Source organism: Micrasema longulum, unplaced genomic scaffold (genome assembly GCF_059751315.1).
Source record: "Micrasema longulum isolate JH-2025_06_02 unplaced genomic scaffold, ASM5975131v1 h1tg002063l, whole genome shotgun sequence".
NCBI classification, from domain to species: Eukaryota; Metazoa; Arthropoda; class Insecta; order Trichoptera; family Brachycentridae; genus Micrasema; species Micrasema longulum.
In genome coordinates, this window is record NW_028279230.1 from 175,587 (window position 1) to 188,930 (window position 13,344).

Genomic DNA, 13,344 nt, shown 5'->3' on the forward strand with positions numbered 1-13,344 from the left:
GCCTATACTGATCATCGTGGTTTCGGATGTGCCAGGGTTTAAAGAACACCCTGTATATTAATTGTCGAATGAATCATACCATCACCATCCGATTTCAATAAAGATGCAATGATACGTAGCAACTTCTATTATACGTAATAAAAATTCAGCAAGACTCGTCATTTTCATGTTTAACATTTTCCATAGAGTGAACGGTGGTTTCGTGGCGGTTGCGATGATCAGATCTGAAGAAATTCTTGTTGCAAATCTTGCAGGGGTATTTTCGTATTTTTTCATGGACTCGCAAATGTTGCCGAAGGTCGCTAGAAGAAAATATTTAAAAAATTATTCGCCCTGTCAATCTACGTGTCGCAAAAGCATAGGGAAATTAAATGCCAAAATTCAAATAAGGGAGTGGATTGCAAATCTAAATGGCAGAACGGATGTTATTTTAACTGTCATGTGGAATACTCACATTCTGATATAGATTAGTTAAAATAAACTGATTCCTATTAATACGGGCACTCTTAGTGAGACAGGTAAATAATAAACTTTGCATATGTGTGCTGACAGAATTTTTTCAAATCTGCCTGTCTGCCTGCTAACACAAATGAAATTTGTATGTTTAATCGGTTCACCGACAGACACTAACAAATTAATAAAGGCTAATTAAAAAAATTGTCCGCCTCATAGTGTAATGGTCAGCGCGTTTGCCTACCATGCAAGAGGTCTCAGGTTCGATTCCCAACATGATTGACATGAAATATTTATTTTAAAAGGTGTTTTTACACTAGAATATTTCACAGTCCCTGGACTGGCACATGAAGCGTAAGATTGATCATCTTACCTTCATGTAGCAAAACTGATCAAGATATTCTGCGGTTGGTGTACCAATGCAGTGCCCTATGCACCATTAAATGTGGAAAGGGAATGACGATGACGAATTAAACATACTGTATTTATACACTTATTTTATCGATTCAAGATTATTGAACTATTCAAAATGAATGATTTATTTTATTTAAATTATTTATTGACAATTCTTGATGGAATTCCATTGTAATGATATTAATAAGTTATATTTACATATAAGTTATTATAAGGTTAACCAGTCTGAAGACGCCCATTAGAGTGTGAAAGCGCTAATTGGTCAAATAAATAAGTGGAAGTGTACCAAGTATTTTTTAATTAATGACTTATATGTAAATAAAAGTTATTACATCTTTCTTCTAAATTTGTTCAACAGAGAGGGAAATCATTTTTGAGAAGGGAATATGGATGGATGTCTAAGCATTTACAGAGCTCATGACCTGTCATTGGCTGGTTTAAGTGGCCACATTACACACTGTGTAACATTCACCAAAAACACAAAAGTCAACAGATGGAAGAGTTGAGGAAATGTGGAGGTTTAGATAGGCAGAATGGGGAAATGTTACACAGTGTGTAGTGGCCACTTAAACCAGCCAATAACAGGTCATAAGCCCTGTATATGTCTAGACTTCCATATTCCCTTGTCAAAAATGTTTTCCCCCTTTGTTGCAACAAATTTAGATCTGAATAACTAGGGAGGAAATTTGGTCTGTTTATGAGCATTTGGATATACTCAAATCATTGTTGATTTTTATCTTGACTGGAAAATATTGACTTTTTATACAATTGTATTATTTTTGAGAATGTCTGAGAGAAGTTTTGAAAAGTGAAATTATGATATTTCATGTATTATGAATGGTTAAAAAAAACTTAATTTTATCAATGTTTTTAAATTTTTTTTACGTGATGATTTAATTTAAAATTACTTCCCTTTTACATTTTAAAGTTTGTGACAAATGTGGTTGTTTTGTATTTAAACCTTAAAAATGAGAAAATTTGCACTTACTTTGGTTTTAAGTTCACAGCGCGACATGCAGACAAAATATTTCAGCACTTACAAAGAAGTATGTAGAACAAAACTAATATAGATAGATATCTATATGTTTTAATAATATTTTGGTACCTAGTTGTTCTTGTTACCAAACTGCATCAATTAACATATTTTTTGGTTTATTGCAAAAACATACCACCACGCCGTTTATCATAGGTGTAGGCAGAGAACCCAATCTGTATTTGCATACAGACCTCGCTTCCTCTACATTCATACATCTTCTCATGCACGAACGACGATTATTAGGACTTTTGACATGTCCATCTTCACATCATATTTGTTGGATTTGGTCATGCTGTATTTCTCAGTCTTCGTCATGTTCAGCATCCATCAACATTCGCATTGTAAATCTTTTTACCCGGTCTTTCACTGTCCATTTGCTCTACATGTCCAAACGAATGCAGAACTCCTTTCTTGATTTTGTCAATAATGCTTCTCAGCCTAACATAGGGAGCTGATATCAACATTTGTGCACCTATCGAACACTGTTCTACCACACATTTGCCTGAGACATTGCATTTTCATAGCATTCAGCATCTTTCATCCTCATTTTTCCAATTCCACAAAAGGGTCTGCACCAGGGCTCCATTGTGAATGACTATTTTTGCCTCCTGCGACAAACAATAATTTGCCAATATTGATTTTAGTACGCTGTTCACCCTGTTCCCGGCACTTCAATAACTTGATAACAACGCATTATTTAACTTCACTTACCATCTGGTTTTAAATGATTTATCACACAAATCACATAACAATCCTTTGTAATCACTATGCCTCTGTTTATGGATCTTTAGTAAGTTGCCAGTGTAGAATTTCTTAGGACACATATCACAAGCGAATGGACGTTCTTTTGTATGAATCCTGAAAAATATACATATTTAATGCTACCATAAAGAAGATTCTATGGCCCTGTGAGAGAAAACAACCATTTGCATCGTCACTACAATAGACAGCTATATGAAATCTACCGAGCGCCCGATATAATCGACTCCATCAGGTGGGAAGCTCGAGGTGGGCTGGCCATATAATTAGAATGGACGGCGAAAACGCCATAAAACGCCTAACTCTCTCTGTGCCACAAGGGCGACAAAGACCAGGAAGGCCCAAAACGCAATGGATGGACTGCATCAGCGCAGATATGACAATGTTGGAAGTGAGGAACTGGAGAGGAAGGGCAGAAGACCGGCAAGAGTGGAGGAGACTTCTGGATTCAGCCAAGGCCTACCCAGGGCTGTCGAGCTTATGATGATGATGATTCCAAAACAAAATATTCTGCAATGGAGTATTTTTTATCAAAGTACCTAATGAATGTTGACATTACAATTTTATTGTTTTGTGTTTTTAAGTTCAAAGATACAAAATAGCCTGCCGACATTGCTAGGAATTTCATGTACTTACACAGTCCCACATCCCGCCTTATTTTTTAAAAAAAAATACAATTCAAACTGACATGCGTCTGGTTCAAAGTTTGTCTTTTAATAAATAAATTAACATATTGTTAGAATTATTTTAAAACTTCAATTACAATAAAACCTCATTTTTACATTCATTAATACTATGTTCTCCCACTTTTTACGCCAAAATGTTCAGGTCCCATTTTTCTCTATACATTTTCACACAAATATCCCGCCCAATTTATATTTTTCGTAACAAATATAATAATTACCTCATGTGTATTTCCAGCTTGTATTTAGTGGAGAACAATTTTGAACAATATTGGCAGATGAAAGATCTATCACCATGAAGAGCTCTGTAAATAATAAAATAAATATTTATTTCTCCGCAATTTTATTACATCTTTGAATTTATAAAGAAGAAGCAAACGAGTTAGTGTGCTCCGAAAAATTATCACTATGTTACGAATGATGGGAAGAAGTTTTTAGTGCAGTAAAACTCCAACTATTCGGATTAATGAGTGCCAGACGTTATCTGGATACGCAGAAATCCGGATAATTGGTTAACTATTAAATTAAGGCAATGTTTTGAAATAAAATGCAAAATTTAGTACTCGTATTTCTTTTTTTAATTGCCTTTGAAATAATACAGCAAATTGGAATCACATTAAAAACTAACTTAAACATGTCTAGCAAAGTTAATTGCTTTGATGGAGAAACTCGTTTACGAGCAGCGAGGTCTTGATAACGATCCGGATATCCGGATATTATGTGTGTAAGAAAACATTTTTAATGTCCAATTTCCCATAGCACTGAACTTCCTCATTGTGAAACCCAGCATAAAAATGTTTTTTACTGTATTAATGAAATGGTGTTACTTACTTGTGACGGTATAAAGCAGCATTTTGCTTGAAAGAGGCCCCACAAAGCGGGCACACGAAGGGTCTGGCAGTGTCATGTATGCTGACGTGGATTCTGAGGGACTGTTGACTCGCAAATACTTTGTTGCAGATCTCACAACATCTCTTCCTGTTTTTGTTGTGAACCTCCCTGTGTTTACGCTCTGAAGTGCAATCTAAAATTAAATCATAATATTTGATAAATAAAAGATTTTTACTATGAAAAAAAAATATTTGTTGCATGCAAATGTTTACGCCACATTGCGATGTGTGAGAGATATCTCACGTATGGGTTAATCAATGATCAGCAATTGACGGCCCGCGGGCCAGATCCGGCCAGTAGAGTGCTCGCAAGGCCAAAAGGGAGAGTTCCTGAACGGACTACAGGAGAACATCAGCCCGGCTGTCAATGAGGGATTTCGCTGTATTTTTTCATAAATCAGAATGTTCAGGGTAACGAGTTTTGTAGTCAGCATGTTTTGTATTTTTTTTAAATATATTTCTGTTTCAAATGGTATTTTTTCACATCACAGCAATTGAAGATATGAGCAGAGATATCTTTTATTTATTTATTTGTTCTTTTACAATTTATGTATTATTTTTTTTACATTAATCACTGGGGTGTCCCGTACCGAGGGAGATGTTTTATATAATTTTGAAACGTGCCTTATTAAACATATATAATTAAATCATAATATCAAATACAAAAACATAATAAAAACACATAAAACTAACAAATAAAAACACAATAAATAAAAATATCTATCTACCTATTTGGCCTGATGCACTCATCAATCTGTAACATTCCACATTCATTATCCATTTCTTATTGGGGATTTTATAGTGACAGTATTTACTAATTGTCCTTATGGATAAATCTGGGGTTAAAGTTATGAACACCAGTACAATTATTAATAATATAAAAACACCTTTATTCGCTCTCAAAATTAGCTTTCTGCTACTTTTTGATGGTGATGTTGGTTTTACATGAAAGGGCAGTACATAAAATCTTCATCTATGTAAAAAAAAGATCATTTTGGAAAATTTGAAACCTACATTTACTTGTGTCTATCATTGGCGAATGGTGATTTTATTTACAGGTAAGCTATAAAAAATTCATATATTTGTACCTAAATAGAAGGTTCATAATATAATGTAAGTAATATATACTATAAATTGATATTTTTCTGTGGTTCTGTGTGATACAACAACTCTCATCCATGAAATCAACTCAAACGACGTAACTTCATGATATATTATATTATATAGATATATTATCTATTACTTTAATACATAACTCATTAAAAAATAAATAAAATATAGCACTATCAATTCAGTCGATATTAGGTATTCAATTTATTGAAATGTCAACTGGCTGAATTGTTCTAGAAATTAATAGTGCCAAAAACGGCCGCGTCGAGCGCCATATGTTCTGCAACATGACGCATGAAAGTAATTATGGTCTTATGTCAAAAGTACCATCTCAAAGAAAAATAGCCCTTAATAAATAATGTTTGAAATACTGTTTTCCAAATCAAGAATCTTCAAATAATTTGTGTAATCTGCAAGTTTAATCTAGGAGAAAAAACCCGCACTGGGGTTAAGACATTCAAAATATAGTATATTTATTTGTATGAAAAAATAAGCTGGAATAATCGGCAAGTTTCTTAGCTCACTGCAGGCGGTGGGCGCGCTTTATTAATAGTAATATTTATATTAGGGTAAAATACGAACGGTGGAAATGATTTAAAATAAATTGTAATTATTTATTTGTTTTTCTGTAAATAAAGTTACAGTAAAACATTATTATGGTTAGTCAAATATAATGGTAAGCTGTGCATAATCGCTTTTATACACGGTTTCGCCCCTGGTGTCTATGACATATTTATACAGCCCGCCACCAAAACTAAGTACCGACTGCTGGGTTAGTATCTTTTTTTTAAAACTATTTAACATTTAAATTGAATTTAAATTCAACTTACATTTTTGACATATTTCACAGAAATGTGTTTTTATTCCTAGATGTTTGTTGACATGGTCCGTTAGGTCCGAGCTTCTCCTGAACATCTTGCTACAGTGGGGGCATACTAAGTTACTGTTATCAACTTTTTTCCTCTTTCCAATAATAGACCTAAAGACAAGAGCACAAAAAAAATTTTAGAGCTAGAAATCATTCATTTTTAGTGCTAGTTTCATTTTAATTTCGTAGATTCTTACAGCCATTCGAATACAAAAAGTAGCAGATGGGATCATGTCTGTTTTCGGTGAGTCGCTGGTACGTTTGTATTAGTAACAGGTTTGTATACGGACATGTTCAGGTAATCCTTTAGAATGGAACATTTACAAGTAACATGGAGTTAGAAGAAGCTCTTGGGATCAGAACATACTGCACCCCGAGGATAATAGTGGCTCATTTTTACAGGAGAGCTGTTAGGCACACACACGCGCTATTAGTAAATTAACATTCATTCACAAAAACAAAGGCAAAACTTAAAATTCACTCACTTGTGTCACTATTGTATCTTCAATTTTAGTACAAAATTAAAGTATAATATTAACGTTTTTGCTTTTAAGGCCACAAAATCATGCAGTTAATTATGCAAATTCAAAATATATTCAGGAAGATTTCTGCATCTTACCTCAAAAATGTCAATTTTAGACTCCTATCTGTATAATACGTGCCACTATTATCGCTCAGGTGTGATATGTTTTTGTCAAAAAACACTTATATGAACTTTATTTTGACAGGCTTTACATACTCTACCTGGGCTGTTATCCTGAAAACTCTCGCGGCTATAGAAAATGCTTTTAAAGTGCATATTTAGTACATAATATGCACTGTAGAGGGGTTTTCTACAGCCGCGAGTGTTTAGAATACCAGCCTTGAAATTAAATTTTAATATTTTCTAATCTAAGAATCAATTCAAACTGGTATTTTATTTGCACGGCATACAACAAAAAGCTTTACTGTAAGCTCAAATAGAAGACTTTGAAGAAAAAAAAATTGATTACATTATGATCTGCACCCGAACGACAATAATGGCAGTAGTCCGAAATTGTTGTTTTTAAGTTAAGTGTGCAGAAATATTCTTGAACATATTTCAAATTTGCACAGTTAACTCCACAAACTATAAAATAAAAAAAATGACAAAGTTATGAATACAATATTTTTTTACTCGAATTCAAGAATTAAGAGTGGCACAATTATGATTATGCCATTGTTTTTTTTAAAAACATTTGAAACCAGAAGGTTGGCAAAGGCACAACCACAAGTTGTGCCTTTGTTTTCGCGAATATATAATTAAGTTTACATATAGCACAGGTGTGTGTAACTGCTCTTTTGTAAAAACGAGTTATGCTACTGTTATTTCAAGGGTGCGATCTATCAAATGAGTAGAAAATCGTATTTTTAGATTCCAAGAAATTCTTGGGTAATTTAATAAAATATTAGGAGTACAACTTTATATGTTTTTTCACTCATAGCGGCCTCGCCATAAGTATTTGAGAGCAATCGGTGAGTCAGCCGCAGATTTCTTAATATTGAAAAAGAAAATGAAAACCTTCCACAATTTAGGCTCGTAGTCATTTTCAATGGAGAATAACTTTATAATGCAGACACAAATCAACTAATGTTTTTATGAGGTTATTTTGGCAGATGACCATGTTTATTGCATGACTTGTATGATCTATTTATTTCGACCATTACTTACCGCTAAAGCCATTTACAGGAAAATGGCGGAAGCAAAGTTGTATCATCAAATACAAAGAAACTTACAATTTTAGCTCCAAAAATGCAGATAAGGAATCTTTGCTTAATTCTTCATCAGAGTGTTTTACAAGGTGGACATTCCTAGCATTTCCTGTTGGAAATCCTTCATTGCAAACCGGACATTCAAAGGGTTTTTCTTTTGTGTGAGTCCTGAAAAATTAAACATTAATTACAAACACACAACTATTATTGTATGTCACAACTACAATGTTAGATACTCCTAAAAGGGTCTGTTCTCAAAGGGTCAACCCTGCTTTCAACATAAAGGCAACACTACTACATTGGGGAAACTACACCGGACCTTTACAATGTACATTTCACTTACAATGGAGTCTTGGTGCTGACACTTACGTACGAAAGCAAAATATAGAAGTGAAAAAACAAGGCTGAAAGTAGGCTGAATGCTTTTGAAATGCAATCTATGAATGTAGAGAAAGCGAGATCCGCATGCAAAGGTCGCTGCCTACTCCTACGGAGAAACGGAGTGATGGTTTGATTTTTTTTGTGTAAAAAAAAGTGCTTTTTAGATAAAAAAAATATAAGGAAATAATATTAAATATAAAGGTAGATAGTAATAAATATATTTTTGATGTGTTTATAATTCAACCAGGAAAATTATTTACCTACTTTTCAATGTTTGAAGATTAAATAACTTTTCCTTGCATTTTCTTCCCAAATAATTTGTTCTATTTCTATCTATCTTCTTCTTTCTGTGCCATATCAGGTCGCTTCGACGTTGGCGATGACTCTAGAGTAGGCGTTCCGGTCCGGTGCCAACTGGAACAGCGCCTCAACCCCGCGCACTCCCGTCCAGTCGCGACTGTTTCTCAACCGGGACACCTGTCGCCTTCCAACTCCACGCTTTCCCTCGATCTTCCCCATCATGATTAGTTGTAGAAGCGCATATTTGCTTCCGGCCCAGATATGTGAGTTGTCTCTGTTTTATTGAGGACAGTAGTTCTTTTCTGGCACTGGCTTGTCTCAGCGCCTCAATGTTCTAACGAACATGTTTTGGGAGATTAAAGTTTGTTTTTCCTTTCCCCATTCAGAAATCATAGCAGGCATTTTCACTTTGTTGGCACCTGCCCCGAACAAGGACCGAGTGCTGCAATGGAACCAGTCACGCAAGTTCTTTTGCAAAGTTTGTTTAGTGAACATAAAGACTTACCTTAAGTGAACTGTGAGAGTGTACTTTTTCCTAAAAGACTTCGAGCAGAATTCGCAAAAGTACTTTTTCTCAGAATGCTGGTATTTACTGAAATAAAGGACATTAAAGTTTAGTAAAGTACTGATATCATTTTTATGCGTAAAGAATAAAGGCAAGGAAAGCTATTTAAATTGCTGTTGATTTCATGTTTGTAATGCGTATATTTAATGATACGTCATCCGTGGTATAGTGTTCTATCCTATGTGCCTCCCTGCAAAGATAAGGCGCAGTGGTTAGTAAGTCAGCTCAGTTACCTGTGTTTGTATAGGGCGGCGTATTGTTTGAACGTCGCCCCGCACTCTTTACAAGTATAACTCCTAGTTTCCGAGTGGATTTTCATATGATTGGTCAGGTTCCATATTTTACTAAAGGTCTGATTACATTCCGAACACTCAAAGTTCTTACTTCCGTTAGGCAAGTTAGATTTGTGGAAGTACTGGTGTCTTCTTTCATCGCGGTAGTCTGAAAAACAAAAGAAAGTTGGATTTCAAAGAATTTAATTTGTCTTACATATTTATTATCTGAGAGTAGTCGAGTAAAAAACACTCGTTCAGAATTAAAGGTTCTATGAATAAATAAATATATTAACATATACGCTTTTTTATTTCTAAATAAAATAAATTATTGATGAAATAACAGTGATAATTAACACATACGTTTCTGGCAAATCTCGCAGAAGTATTTCTCCTGGACTATTTCAGGGTGAGCAGAATCCATGTGACGCCTCAGTTCTATTTTCCTAGTGAAGCTTTGGCTACACACAGAACAAAGTTTTATCTTTATCTTGATGTCTTTTTTAACTTTAATTTTTTTAATGCGTCCATTGCGGCTCATTCTTACTATCGGATGTTCAATGTCCACAGCTGAAAATCATTCATTTATTTATTTTTCAAACGATAACATACTACGAAAAGGTAAATATAACACAAACATTACGAAACAAACTTTGGGACTTCAAATTGATTTTGTAAAAATATATATTGTATTGCGAAAAACTCTTGGAATCGTCGGGCGTTGTTGTGAAAGTTATTATGATAAATCGTTTAATATCATAATTCAAAGTGAACTTTCATCATCCAGTGCCCAAAATAGAAGAACATTGTCATCAAAGGTAGGTCCATTTCCGTGCTCCTACCCTTTCTTCAAATATTTCCAACCTTTTACAAAACTAAATGAAATTAGTTTTTTCGCTACAGTCCGCTATTCGTTGACTTGGTGATAACTTTGTTGGTCTGGAATATTAGACCAAACTAATTTTCATTTTTCTGCTCCATGTTTTAAATTGTAAACATTTGATATTTTGTTCATTTTATATTTTAAATTGCTTTCCTGTTTTTTTTTTTTTTTTTTTCATTCAGAAAACAAATGAAAATACAATATTACAACTAAATACAATTTTTTAGATTAATTGAATACATATATTTACATTAACGTTTCCCATTACGTAAAAGAAATATACAATTCTTGTGTACATAATGGGGAGTGATGTCTTACAATTGTTTATTTTATTTTAATTAATAATATTTTTAAGATAACATATATAAATTACAAAAAAATATATAAACAATGTTTTTAATCAGTGTTACATAAAGAAGAATTATAAATGTAGCTTTTCACTTCTTTCTTAAATATATTGTATTCCTGACTACTTTTTATTATCTTTGTTCATTTCATTAAAGAAAAATATTCCTCTGTAAGTATAATGATGTTGTGCTGTATATATTATATATGTTATATTGATATTGTAAAAAACGAAATAAATTTATGTAATGTAACAAAAACACTTATCAAGCTTACTGGGTTCATCTTTCACATCCTCTTTGATTGAATCATCAGCGTCCAGTTCGGATGTAAAGTTGTCATCTCCCATATCGCAGTCAAATCCTGACAATGGGCCTTCGATAGAAAGTTCATCATACTCTTGTTTTATATCCTTTTCTTCCTTACAATTATCGACCAACGGGATAGAGTCAGCATTTGCGATGTTGGTTTGATCAATATAATGTTCGGGAATTTCTTTCGCATCGACCAAAATAAGGATGTTGGATTTACATGATAAGAGGGTTCTATATGTTTTATCACATTTTAAGCGAAAATTGTGGGCAATCTCTAAATCACCTACACATTTTTTACATATTTTGTTTGGAAGGCCATCATTTTGTTTTACCTGGAATTAAAAATAAAAAATATGACATAATGGTCAAATTTTTTGTTTTCAAAGTTTTAACGGAGCTAATTACCTTTTTTTTTTCAATAAACTAATTTGATATTTTTAATTACCATAGAGATTTTGTACACCAGGAAAAATAGGTTTTTGGATTGCACTGGATACAGAAAAATAATTTAAGCAGTAAGTTCGCTCCACCTTTAAAATGTAAGTTATAGTCCTTAAAATTATGCATGATTAAAATGACAGCTGCCAAACATTAGTTTGACATTAGTCAATAGTGATGGGAAATTACTGATTACTGATCATGTACCGATTAAATTGATTTTATCAGTTTTTTCATGCAAACATGAAACTCTGTTTCCAAAAATTGATATAAAATCGCAAAAACAAGCCTATTATAGTGAGTTGATTGTTGAGTTATTTTTTTATTCGATCAATTTACATTGATTAATTTGTCCCATCTCTAACGTTTTTGCAAAATGATGTAACCTTGTAAGAACATTGTTAATAATTAGGTTTAGTTGAAATTTTTTTTAGTTTTAAAGCTGATTGAATATATTTATGTTGTTTTATATGTCAAGCATTGTATTAAAAAAATAAATTAACATGCCAGATATGAATGATTTTTCGTGTGTCAATATAAATCACTCCTTAGACGTCACTACAAAGTTATGTCCTAACTTTTGCTGACAACTGGCATTCTAATCGAGGACTTAATCAAGGACTATATTTCAAGGACTATAGTTAGTTCACTACACCCGCAATGGGCTCATATTATAAGTGTTGTGCAATAGAAATCTGAGGACTTTAGATTTGCCGGTGAATTTAGCCTTGGTTGGAATGCAAGAGTTAGGAGGTTCCTTGTTCTTCTGACTCTCGCCTGAAATCTACGGATCCTGCATTTCAGGAGAGAACCGAAAGAAGGAACTTTACCTTCTTGAAGCATCTAGAAATCTTGAAGAGCTAAACGTGTTGTTATAATATTATGTCACATACATTTTTCACATTTACAATGTGTATTATTTTATACAAAGCTCACATGATTCCAATATTAATTACATGTAGCTAATTTAAATTTATTTCAACAGAGAGGGAAAACATTTTTGAGAAGGGAATATGGAAGTCTAGATATTTACAGGGCTTCTGACCTGTCATTGGATGGTTTAAGAGACCACTTTACAAACTGTGTAAAGTGGTCACCATTCTGCCCATGTTTGAACATCCACATTTCCTCAACTCTTCCATCTGTTGACTTTCGTGAAGTAAAAGAGCTGAAACCTTTATCACGTGGGTGAGATTCATCTGGCTGAACCAAATCACCTACTAGGCAACGCCTGAAAACTATATTCCATTTTTTATACTTCTTTTTTTACCAGGTAGTTCCAATGACAGGTCATAAGCACTGTAAATGCCTAGACTTCCATATTACCTTCTCAAAAATGTTTCCCCTTTCTGTTGAAATACATTTAAATATGAATAACTCCCTAGGGAGGAAATCCAGCCAGTCTACAAAAATTGGACATACTCAAACATTGTTGGACAAATAGCTAAGACTGGAATCAAGATAGTGAGATATGTTGACATATTTTGCAAAAAATAATCGGTAACTCTATTGAAGCCGGAAGTTGTGACGTACTTGTTCAATTTAATGTAAACATATAAAATTTAGCTTTAATAAATTCACCCAATAACAGCTAAAATAATGCTGTCATTTAACTTCCAAATGTATGTTGTAACAGACGCGGCGGATCACTGCTTCGTCCGTAGCAATCGCGCCCGTCACAAGAACTGTATTTCTATAGGTGCTGGTGTCAAACGCAGAGTGGCCGGGCGTAGGCGGGCCTCGGCCGACGAACGATAAGCTCCGGGGGAGGTATCGTTGCCTAGAGATCCCTTGCGGGGTCGCTAGCGAGTAGCGCTGGCGGCCGCAATCCTGAGTCAGGCAACCGGGTTGTAAGGCCGGTATCTCTCCGTCGGTGGGAACGGCGGGTGTGTTCCGGGGAAG

At 34.0% G+C, this 13,344-nt stretch overlaps 1 protein-coding gene across 1 annotated transcript; it reads right to left on the reverse strand.

The window, feature by feature from the left end:
- Positions 1-11,618, reverse strand: LOC148273142 (uncharacterized). The gene is made up of 11 exons (XM_088239078.1): positions 11,535-11,618; positions 10,967-11,336; positions 9,826-10,032; positions 9,424-9,631; positions 9,131-9,217; positions 7,969-8,112; positions 6,176-6,324; positions 4,177-4,369; positions 3,567-3,650; positions 2,615-2,761; positions 1-302 (listed from the first exon to the last, which is right to left on the reverse strand). Exons 2-11 carry the CDS (start codon positions 11,037-11,039, stop codon positions 146-148), a joined length of 1,449 nt encoding a protein of 482 aa, XP_088095204.1. The 5' UTR covers positions 11,040-11,336; positions 11,535-11,618; the 3' UTR covers positions 1-145.
- Between the last annotated feature and the right edge of the window lie 1,726 nt (positions 11,619-13,344).

Excerpts from the sequence above, each read along its gene's own strand:
- LOC148273142 (XM_088239078.1), bottom strand. The coding sequence starts at position 11,039 with ATGGGAGATGACAACTTTACATCCGAACTGGACGCTGATGATTCAATC. Across the intron at positions 6,325-7,968 it reads GCATTTTTGGAGCTAAAATT|GTCTATTATTGGAAAGAGGA; the intron begins GTAAGTTTCTTT and ends TCTTGTCTTTAG. Across the intron at positions 3,651-4,176 it reads GCTGCTTTATACCGTCACAA|AGCTCTTCATGGTGATAGAT; the intron begins GTAAGTAACACC and ends TATTATTTACAG.